At 34.8% G+C, this 12321-nt stretch overlaps 1 protein-coding gene across 1 annotated transcript in view; it reads left to right on the top strand.

Annotated features, from left to right (window-relative positions):
• MYO16 (myosin XVI) overlaps window positions 1-12321 on the top strand; it is a 277468-nt gene that overhangs the window by 225474 nt on the left and 39673 nt on the right. The window contains exons 29-30 of the mRNA XM_058825534.1: window positions 4936-5032; window positions 10504-10750. Of these exons, the coding sequence (XP_058681517.1) occupies window positions 4936-5032; window positions 10504-10750 (344 nt within the window). The remainder of the gene's footprint in view (window positions 1-4935; window positions 5033-10503; window positions 10751-12321) is intronic.

Genomic DNA, 12321 nt, shown 5'->3' with positions numbered 1-12321 from the left:
ATATTACCAAAAGACTGGCCTGGGCCAGACACTGCCCCCAAATTTACTCAGTGACTTTGTGCCACACTGGTCAAACTCATGATTCCCTTCAGCCAGAGAATAGGACAGATGGTTGATTTTGAGCTCAAAATGCTCACAAGCTCTCACTCTTTTAAGACAAAGCATGGTTTTGTTGTTTTTAGTTCCTATTTCTATGAAAAAAAAAATTAGTTCATATTTCTATGAAAAATTATTTTTCTTCCTGTGGAATATATTCCTCCCTCCGTTTATCTATCTTTAAGGTCTTTCTTAGGATCACTAGTCTTGCTAACTCAATTTTCTTTATGCTATCTTTTTCATCTCAGATCTGGATTCCATGTCTTCCTCTTCATCTCTCCCCTTGCACTTCTCCTTTTTGACACTTCTCTAGATACTTTGCTTCATATTTGGTCCCACTCTTCATGCCTTATTTGTCTGTGATTCGTTTTCCGGTCTCCTGCCTTAGGGTTTGCTCTCAGTGCCACTGCTCTCCCTGTCACCTGTGTCCTGTATTTCTCATTCATGCCAAGAGACCCTTTCACATTGTTTATTCTGAGTTGTGAATGAGTGGTTTGGCTCAGGTTAGCAGTGAGATCATAGAGCAGGCCTGAGGAGGGGGTGTGGAGGAGGATGTACCACCACATTTTGGTGCTGTGTCTGTTTCTAAAATTCTGAAAACTGGAATAATAAGTCTGGTAAATACCAAGATCCCATGGGGTAAAACTGGTGTAGGGTTTCCCCTACTGAGTGTTTCTTACATGTATCTTACATTTCCTAATCACTTCTTTCCTGTTCTCTAAGGCACTTCTTCATGTTGCCTCACAGGTATGAAGAGCTGTGAGGTTTGTACAGTTTAGGGAAAAGGAGTGACCATTATTCTGCCCTTTCCCAGAGACCTGAGTGACAGGTTTTCTCCCTCAACTCCAGCTTCTGACAATAATGTATATAAATGCCTGATGTCACTTGCTTGAATACCAGATTACTCACATACTTTATATTAAGGTCACAAATAAAGTATGCTAAAATGTAGGTTTATTCAGTATGTACCACAGTGCATTGTTACTAGTTTATGAAGAAGGGCTATCAAAATGTACAAAGCAAAGCAGAGAGAGTAAACCTTTAAAAATAAAATCTCAGTCCTTAAAAATCAGTGCCCTGTGTTTGTCATAATAATATCTTTGTAGACATGCACACTGCAAGAAGACACATTTTACAATAGTATTAAGGCTTTTTTCTAAATTTCATTAATGCTCTGTGAAAATGTGTGTCATTGTGTAAAATATCATTAGACTATAGTTCTCTGTCTTTTGTAGGTAGCTATTTTCAAAGTACTGCCAGAAACACACAGCACTCCCACAAATTGCCTTTTTTAAACTAAAGAACAGCTTTACAGATTCCCTTGACACCTATTAAGTATGAGCTAATACTGCCTCCATGCCACCTACACACGATCTCAGCATCCATTCCATAGTTTTGAATGTCTGCACTTCTACATCCTACACCTTTTCTATAAAATTAAAAAATAAGAAATTAAAAAATATTTTAAAAATAAATAAAAATAAGAAGAAAGAGAAAGAACAGCTCCCTCCAAAAAAAAAAAAAAAAACCCAGCTGGCCCACAGCAGCAATTGAAGCTTTGGTAGCCATCAACAACAATTTTACGTAGTCTTTAAAAAATGTATCATTTTGAAAAACAACATTTTAAACCCTAATGCTTTCCTAATTAAAATAACTATGACTGTAATTCACAGATGGTTTACTTTTACAGGAGTCTGAATGACATTAAAATTTTAGACTCAGATGAGAGCACTTTGTTGTCCAGAAAAAATACTGAAAAGTGAGAAGATGGAAGATGGAAGAACATTTGAACCATTTTTCCCCTAGGCAAGCAGGAAACATTTTGTGATTAAAGAGACCAGAATGAAGACAGGTGGCAACCTCAAAAGCTGTTTTGATATGTGACATGTGAAATTCCAACATTTTTCAGCATTATTGCTTTCACTGAACACCAGAACAATAAAAAGGGCAGTGAGACTATCTTGTTCTCTTGGTCATCCTTAGAGGCTCTCAGATTTAATTCAAAGACTAGGCAACAGAGATTTCTATCTGTACTAACATAATCAAACATGTAATAGTAGTTTCTGCTATACATGCTTCAGTCTAGAGCTCTGCTCTCTGTAGACCTGTCATATGATGTAAAAATCTATAAATAGCTTTTATCTGAATGTAAAAATGGATTTGTATTGACATTTTGTATTTCTTCATTCACTTAAAAATTGTAGCAGGCTCCTACTAATGAAGTTCATAGCATAAGTGATGCCACAATAACTCCATTTATATTGTTCCTAGGGTGTAGGATGAAAAGAAAGAGCAATAAGGCTTTGCATGTCCCCTGGATAGCTTTGTGACTGCAGTGTCAGACACTTGTAGCTAAACCAACATAAGCTTCAGCAATTGTCTTGACTGCGATTTTGTGACTGCATACTGCACAATAAATTGCAACTCAGTTAGTTGTTACACTTTTGAAATATAGCTAAATGTGACCAACCAGCGTGTCAATAACGAGACTGATTGAGAATGGGGTTGTTAATTTTGCCATGGGCACTGCTAGAGCTTTTTAAAGCTTAATAAGCTCTTAATAAGAGCTTTTTTAAGGTTTTAAAGAGTAAATTTCCTTCCCCTTTTCTACTGTCAGAGTATCAGTATTGCTCTAGTAAGGGGAGAAACTAGAACTCTGAGTAATTAAGGACAAAGGACAGAAATAAGGAAAAATTGGATGATTTGGCATAGGCCTGAGACAGGACAAAAAAACATGTGTGATGTAGAGGCTTTGTGGAAAGGTGGAGTATAAAGAGAAAATTTAATCAGAGTAGAGGAATATAATTTTATTAAGTATTTGTTCTCAGGCTTTTTCTGAGAGCTGCTCAGATGGAATGGTAATTATAATAACCACACAATAATTTAATTACAGTTAACTATATGAATAATAATTCAGTTATTTTTTGAGAGAATTCTGTATTCAAGACAATGTAAGCAAGACTATGAAGGTATTAGTAGCCAAAACTAGTGATAATTCAAGTTCAGAATGTGGTTTGACAAGATGGATTGGAAAAAACCTGTTCAATAAGCAAAGAGTTAAGATAACCAAGTGAATAGAGAATTTTGAAAGCTGAGGAAGAAAAGTAAAAAAATTTTATTGGAAGTCAAAAAAATGAAGGTGAGAATGTGGCCCTAAGAGCAGCGTGAGTGCACAATTGGATCTCAGGGAGATTGCCTCAGATTCACCACCCCACAAAGAGAGCCTCTTCTCTATTTCTGACTCTATAATGGCAAGACAAGTAACACGTCATTTTAGTCACCTACTTCCACACACCTAGTTATAATTCCGAAGTGACTATTTTATAGGGAATAGAGAGACTAATGAAAAAAAAATTAGGAAGCATTCTAGTTTTACCATTTGAGTGCATCTGATTTTAATTAAAAGACTAACAACTGCACCATCATTGTTAGCTCAAATTTCAGGATTAAAGACTTTTTAAAACTTTTGATTCAAATAAGTTGCTCTCTACAGTAGAGAGAGGTGAAGCCAAGGGACAAAACTTTGCCACAATAATTTCTGATTTAGTTAATGGAGTTTAGCCGTGAAATATATATCCTGGCTTTCTGTCATCCAACCCTACAAGGATGTACATCTAACAATGTTTGGATCAAAAACAATTTGGAAGAGTGTGCAATTAACCCTCCAGATACCTGTCTCCCAGATCTAAAGTAAAAAACACCAGTGGAACAGGATGGTTCAGTAAGAAGAGAGTGAGCTTGTAAGCTGGAGACAAACAAGAGTTGGAAAGAATTTCTGTAATTTTAGCCAGACTTGTATGAAATAATGAGTATGCCTATTAGCCATAAAAAAATTAATAGTTAGGCAAAAGCTAGAATCTTTGAGGATAGCACAGTTTTCTGGCACTGCTGCTTTTATTTTTATGAAGTCAAGAAAGTTACTTCTGCAAAATTCCTGAGAAAAATGATTGGTTTATTGATTGGGGTTTTTTTCCAGTTACTTGCCGGTTTTAGAGTTGCTAGGTTGTGTGGTTTTTAAAGTCTATTAGAAAGGAATGCTTTTGAAGATGATACAAAGAATTTTATAGGACTGTTCCGGCTTGTTCAGAAGGTATCAAAAAAAGGTGTTTTCTTTTGGTCTAACTAGATAAACTTGCCTCTAGAGGAGTGAGAACATCTAATGGTTGTCCTTCAAGAATTAGATTATTAAACCAAGATACTACACAACACCAGAATCAATACTTAGTAGATTATTTTTCACAAATCAGTCCCTCTGTCTCTTACTTTGATCCTGAAAGGAGACCCAAAGCACAGCTTCAGTAAGCAAGGCTGGGAACTAGGATTCATAACTTTACTGGATGTTGGATGTTAGGAGTCATTTTCACTAATGACAGTGAGTTTCTCCCATCCTCCAACTTCATTTAAGTTCTTCCTGTTCCACGTATGGCAGCTATCTCACCATTTTCTGTTCTACATGGGTTTGACTTGTCACCTTTTCCCATGCACACAGCCTTCTGCTTTATAAGACCTAAACCTTATTTTCTATTATGTTGTCTAACACATTAAATTCAGAATGCTTTTTTCCCCAACTTGTATTTAACTTGAAGATTGTACTATTTGTTCTCGATATTTTTGGAACTGAAGTGGAACTATCTGTCTGACAGCTTGTTCATCCTTTACAAATACATCTTTTTTTCAACCAAGTGATGACTGCATTTCTGTTACAGAATTGGCATTGTACTGTTCCTAAATTGCAGATATTATTTCAACCCTTTGCTGGATTGTTAATGTACAATCTCTATTTACCTGTCTTTGTTTTGGCCTTATTTGTTGATGATTTCTCTGCTGTTTGTATTCTAGATAGGAGTTCGAAAAGTGTTTCTTAAGTACTGGCAAGCTGACCATCTCAACGATTTGTGCCTTCAGCTTCAGAAGAAAATTATAACCTGCCAAAAAGGTAACAATTACAGAGCAAGTACTCCTGAGCTGTTGCTTTGTACATGGAGCAGAACATTGCATAGCAAATAGATTTTCTCCACCTTGAACAGTTGCTGTATTTTATACATTTCCCTACAGATATACACAGATTTTTTGAGATAATAGCATTGCACTTTCTGTTGGTCAAACATAATTTTATAGCAGTCTTGAATGTAATTAAAACTGGTAAAATCTTGAATATTTTTCTTTTTAGAGTAAGTTCAGTGATTTTTCAAGGCATTAATATCACTTTTACTTTCTTTTTCACATAAAATATGGTAACAGTGATACAAAATTGGAATAGTTTCAAATATATCAACACTAAAAACTAATGCTAATACGTGAGTGTGTTTAGTCATACTTATTTTCCCCCTTTTCTTACTACTTTCTTATTTGACTGCTAGTTTTTTATTGTTTTATATTTTATGTTTATTTTTCCCCATTTTACTCCTGCATTTTTCCTAAGGTCACTGCACTTTTAAACATATTTTTAAAAGGAGGTACTATCCACTACCTCCTGATTTCCTGTTGCTTATGCTCCATTTTCTATCAGTCTCAAATAACTGCTGAAAATATGAATATTGCTTTGTTTGAAGAAGCTTCCTTCACACCATTCATTATTTACCTAATTGGCTGATGTCTGCAACAATTCCAATTTTCACCTCTTTAAAGGGAATTAAAAATACAAAATCTTATCTTTTTTTTTTATCAGACACACAATATTGCAGACTTAAGAAATATAAACCCCTTTTATTTTAATTATCTGTTCATCACTGTAAGCATGTAGTGAAAAAGAGGAAGTCAGGAGAAAATCTGAAGCAAGTGAAATCCAAATGGTAACAGTTCAGAAATGAACATGGAGAAGGACAGGTAACAGACACCGCAGTTCAGCTGAGTTTATACTTGGGTGTGATTTTTTACTGCAAATTACCCTATTGCACTAATGCATTTTGAAAAGCAGTAATAGTTTATGCTCTTTCCCTTGTTATGCTGACTTATAAAAGAAAGGAAATATTTACTTTCAGAATCCAATGTGCAAACAAAATGCTTCAATATAACCCTCCACCAAAACTTAAAACCTCGTCAGATATGTGTATGTTTTGCAGAAGTAAGAGAACAGATCACCAAAGCCTCCACGAAGAATGAAGATGATTGGGTTTCTTGGCTCATTACAAAATATTTTTCTTGGTTTTGCTTCTATCCTCCTTAATGAGGGTAACTTGAAAAGTAATTTCTGCCGAAAGTGTTTTTACAGCTAAGTCTCATCTGCATGCTTTTTATGATCTGGGAAACCTGAGAAAATCAGGAACTTGGATGAGTAAGCAGTAGTTAGACATCAACCTCGTGTCATTAGCTCATGAAAGAAGCTGCCTTTTGCAAACAGGTGCAATTGTAAACTTGTAGAATTTAGCATGCCAAAGGGCTCTGGCAAATTTAGAACAGAATAGAGTACCCGTACATTGTTCTTATATGATCCTAAAATTGGTATCCAAATACTTTACACTGACATAGTCATGCTTACTGAGTAATGGTGTCAGTCCCAATGCACTTCTGTCCCCTCACCCTTTACATGCAGGGGACTTTGGAAGCTATATGTCTCCTGAAAACATGTTAAATAGTAGCCAAACTAGTCAATAATCACAATATAACAAAAACTAAATCTGTTTAAAAACATCCAGAGGAGGGCTATGAATGGTGAAAGGCCCTGAGGGGAAGCTGTACAAGCAGTGGCTGAAGTCACTTGGTCTGTTTAGTCTGGAGAAGGGGAGACTGGGAGAAGACCTCACAGCAGCCTACAGCTTTCTCTTGAGGAGGAGTTGAGGACACTGATCTCTGCTCAGTCGTGACCAGTGACAGGACCCAGGGGATCACAGTGAAATTTTGAGGTTTGTTGGGCACTGGAACAGGCTCCCCAGGGAAGTGGCCACAGCACCAAGCCTGACAGAGCTCAGGAAATGTTTGGACAATGCTATCAGGTGTGATACTCGGGGTGTCCTGTGCAGGGCCAAGAGTTGGACTTTGATGATCCAAAGGCACTTTGTGGATGCCTTCCAATTCAGAATATTCTGATTCTATGATTCTAATTTCTGTATCAGGCTTTAAATGTAACATCATATACCTAGATAAGAACTTAGATTTAAGGGAAAGCAAGTCTTGCTCCAAAATCCTATTAATTCTTTTTATTTCAAGCCTAACTAGCAATCCCTTCTTCTAGATTTGGGGGAAAAAACCCAAAACAAAGCAAACCATATAAGTCCTTCCTGGTATCCTGAAACTTATCTTACACAAGCAAAGAAAGGGGTCAAACTAAAGTGAAAGCATGTGTTGAAACACTTTTGCTTAAAAATGTATCTGTGAGTTTAGAGACTTTGTCATATTTTTTTCTGCAGGTATGAGAGCTACATATGATACATTTTGACCTGAATCACTGTGAAAATTGTTTGTATCCATAGGAAGGGCAATCATGCTGAAAGTTCTTCCATTAGAGTTAATGTAGATGAGGAATTAACTTGAATACATTGTATACACAATAGTTAATAAATTCCTGACATAACCCAGATCCATTGTCTACTGGAATTTTGGTTATCCAATCCTCATCCTTAGATGAACTCTAAAACGCTAGATATTTTTCGGCCCTGGGGGTGCTAACCTCAATTATTTTAATTTGCATAATGAGAATTATTTTAGATCTACATAAATGAGGAGCAAATTCACAAGGCAATCATAGTACCCAGTACTCAACAGCAGTAGATGAAACTGAGCAGTAAAATTCTAGGATTTGAGAGTTTAATTTCACGGCAGTTTTTAGATTGTAAAATTGCTCTGTTTAAACAAAACCAAAACCTTTCAAATGTTCTCATAGAGAAAAAAGTGTGAAGAAATGTATATCATTTAATGAAAAACCTGAACTACTCAGTTCATCAAAATGTGGGCAAAAAAGGGATGTCTATCTGCCAACCCTTCCTAATAAAGCTGTGTTGAAAGTTTCTTCTTCATTTTAGTGAAAGTGCATAATTCAGAGTAGCTGTACAGTCTCTCAATGTTACAATTAGCTCTACTGGATCTCATTTTATTGGACCATTCTAGCAGGCTACTCTAAGCTACTCATTCATGCCTGCTAACAATCCTGTCAGAGACCTGATCTCTTAATTTCTTTATTTTAACCAACCTTGGTGGTGTTAACAATCTTTTTTTTTGTTAGATTTTTTTTTCTCAAGTTAAAAGCACAAACAGATACACAGACCATTGTAAAAATGTTATTTTAAAATTCAGATTTTTTTCCAAAGTCACCCAGGATTTGATGCTTATTTTTGCTCTGCAGAAGATAGATCTAAAGAGAATATTTCAGGAAAAAGCATTTGTTTCATCTAAAGCTCTTTCAAAAATTTTATATTTGTGAGCAGTGAACTCTGATAATATTCTATGCATGTATTCATTCTTTTTGCAACAGTAACCCTTAGATTCAGACTCAATAGCATCTTTATTATGAATACTCTCATAAAATTGTCAACAATAACTGTACTATTAATTTCCTTTTCAAGTAAATTGGGTATGTGCAATAATGTTTCAGAGTTTAAAGAAGTCAGATTTTATGGAATGTAATTAAAGGCATTGATTGGATGTGATTATAAAAGTATAAACCTTCAAAGCTGTCTATCATAAATTAGTATCACAAATTATTTCAAGTTACCTGAATTTGAAGGTTTTCAAATGCAGTGAATTTTGGATAGAAGCAGTATTACATTATTATTATTAATTTTAGCCTTTCTTACATCTTGTCAGCTAGGCACTGAGCATCTCTATAAAAGAAATTTTTTTTAGTGTCTAAACAAGGCACTAGAAGATGATAGAATATACCTTACATTACCCTATGCTTTAGCTGTTTATTTTATTCAATAACATTTTATAATCATAGAAGACTAACTGTATTTTTCTCTGTTGACATTTTCCCTTTATATTATTTCAGCTTGACTCTTCATCATTTAATGTTGTTTTGCAGTAATCCTAAATCTGAAATTAACTTTGTTATTGTAAATACCTAATGCATTTCAACTTTTTTATCCTGCAATCAACATTCTTGGTAACTTCCTCCAAATTCAAACAAACCTCTTACCCAGGCTATTGTCTCCTAACTTCACTGATGAAAAACTTTCAATTGACCAGAAAAAGAGTAACCATAAGAAGCAGTGATGAAGTTTGACTTGGTTTTGATACATATAAATTGATGAAAACCAAGAGTATTTAGGGCAACAGACAAATAATTCTAAACCAGGTTTTTGCCTATGAGATACAGAGCATGGTTCGACATCTGGAAGGAAACATGATCTTGTGGAATTAAAAAAAAAAAAAAGAAAAAAAAAACAACAAAAAAAAAACCAAAACACACACACACAAACACAGTACTTTGTACTTTCAGTCAGCATCTTTCTGCCTTCTAAGTCAAAACATAGGTTCAAAGAATAATGACACCACCTGTTGCAGGCACTGGGATTAAAATGGTGTCCAATTTATTATGGCCACAGTGGCCCCTGTGCCTCGTGTTTCTGATCAACTGTACTTCAGAAAATCCAGAAGACTGATGGTCTTTGGGTAGTTTTTTTGTAATGAATGTACTTATATAGCAAAGAGATAGAAAAAGCTATTACAGGAGATGGACTAAAATCTTTTCCCAGAATAAAGCTGACAAAGAGTGTGAAGAAAAAGTCTAATAGATAAAGCTGATGCAATGTAGATGAAAACTTGTAACTGAGAAATGGAGATATGATGTGACAGATAGATTTGAGAAATTTGCATTAAATTAACCTAATTGTTTTAGCTGAAAGAAAATGAGCAGTAAAAGATCTTTAAGTCAAACAAAACCCCCTTGTACTTGGTATGATTTTGTTGGGGTATTAGGTACATTGAAACGCTTACAGCATTTTTTACAGCAGAACAACAGCAATCATTTAATTCCTACTGCATTCACTGTAATTCATTTATCCAGGCTTTTATTTTGAAACAATCTTTTGACCTTTGCAGTGTAAATGTATGCTTTCACAATGTGTAGTACACATCTATGTATACATCTTACATCATGCATATGCAAGATGTATACATTTTATTACATCTGTGTTGTAATGTAATAAAAAATAGCATTCAGTGAAAATAAACATTTTGAGTTCTGATAGCTCATATTTAATAATTTACTGTCACTACATTGTTTTAAGCACTGGCAGTAGAAAATAGAAAGAGTTCAATGATGAGTTTTACTCTACCAAGAGGAGTCTTAGTTTTGCTCCACTAAGAGTTTTACTATGTTATTTATATGCCATCAGATTTCTTTCCTAATATGTATAGGATATTGACTGAACTTGGCTTGCTCATGTTTAAACAGAACTCACACTAATATTAAGTTAGTTTCCCAACTAGTTGTCTTTCACTGATCCATATTTTCTCCTTCCACTATGGTAGTTATAAGAGGATTTCTAGCTCGCCAGCGCTTGCTACAGAAGATGAGCATCAAACAGCAAGAGGTCACCTCAATCAAAAGCTTCTTGCAGAATGCTGAGGATATGGGATTGAAAACATATGATAACTTGGTGATCCAGAATGCCTCTGACATTGCTCGGGAAAATGACCGGCTCCGCAACGAGATGAACGCTGCTCACCACAGGGAAAAGGGAGAGGCTAGAAACAGGGCAGAAGAAGGCCAGAAAAGGTAGGATGAGAAACACCTGCTGTGAAGAATTAATGAGTCTCTTCAGTTTTTGTGAATTCCTTCCCTGTTTAGAAAACAATAGAAATGACAAAAGGATTGCGAGAGGATTCTCAAGTACATGCTCAACCCAAATCAATATTAGATCATATTTTTTTCCTGTATATCAGGTAATTAAGTCAAGAAAGTTAAGACCACCATATCCTATTCAAGGGGCACTGAGCTTAGAGGAACTTATTCAAGTCTCTGATAGACTTATTTTTTACAGAAATACTTCTAATTCTATGATAAATAGATTATAGTTTAACTTCACCAGACCAAACAAGCAAAAGAAAAATTCCTCTGACTTAAAATACCAACACTGAGAAATTGCCAAGGTAATGAAAAACAGATAGGAAAGTGTTAAAATACAGTAAAGTCCACACTAATAAATACGATTTCTCACTGAAACAAGCAGATTGATTGTGAGGAGGATGCTTTTATTTAAAAATGGGCAAATTATGTTTTTTTAACTCTTGTCAGAATTTTCAGGAGTACCTATTTTACAAGCCCAGTAAATGCTGGAGAGCCATTCTCTAGGAACTGAGTCTCTGATTTCTCTCTTAGCTGAGATAGTCAGCTCTATCTCAGAATTAGCATTTGCAGTTAATCCATATGTGTCAATAGAAATAATTCATCTATAACTTGCTGGACATATAAATGTTTATTTTTCCATAGGAACTTAATTTTCATCCAGAACAGGTCCCTTTGCTATCATTGCTTTTGTCAGTGACTTTAATAAAAGTGAAAATGGCAGTGCATCTGCTTAATTAGCTTCAAATATCCCAGTGATTACATATTGGAGGAAATGCCTTTGTAGGAAAGACTGTAATTAAACATTGCAGTGAAAACAAATTATCCACTGAGCACCGTGCTTTCATCTTTTGCTATTTCATTTGCTTCATGGGCAGCTGGCTATATCCTGTGTATGAATTTCAGCTCTGCTGGTGATTTGCCATGCAGAAATACAATTTAAAAAAACAAATGCTTGAGGATTTGTTTGTAAAATGTCAGTATAGAAATCTTCTATCTATTACATTACTACTCTAAGTTAAAAGGGTCTCAATGTTTTGATTCTTGGAGGAATAAAATGTTAGAAGAATTTTTGTTAAAAATCAATTTGTCAGAAGCAGCTGGAAGGTTATTTCTCAATATGTATTCAAATAGCAAAAAAAAAAAAGAAAGGGAAAAATTGAAAAACTGGATTGTAATTGAAACAACTAAACATAACATAACATAACATAATAACAAAAATTATTATTAAAAGTAATAACTAATAATTAAGTTTAAATGGAAGATATAGGGATATCTGGGTGGAATTGCTCAAGCTGCCAATGTAGCTGGTTAAAAAGGCCATCTAATATTTTAAAGATTTGCATTATCTAAATAGAAATTATAGTTGTCTTTTTAGAAAATAATGATAAAGACTCAGCATTTGCTGCCTCAGTAACTTTCTATTAAAATGGATTTCCCAGAAATTATCATTCAGATTAAAAACCCAGCTTTTGATTGTGTGTAGCAATCAAAGTGTGAAC

This window comes from Ammospiza caudacuta, chromosome 2 (genome assembly GCF_027887145.1).
Source record: "Ammospiza caudacuta isolate bAmmCau1 chromosome 2, bAmmCau1.pri, whole genome shotgun sequence".
In the NCBI taxonomy this organism is placed as follows: Eukaryota; Metazoa; Chordata; class Aves; order Passeriformes; family Passerellidae; genus Ammospiza; species Ammospiza caudacuta.
The sequence above is the reverse complement of the archived record's forward strand: the minus strand, read 5'-3'. Positions and strand labels throughout refer to the sequence as shown.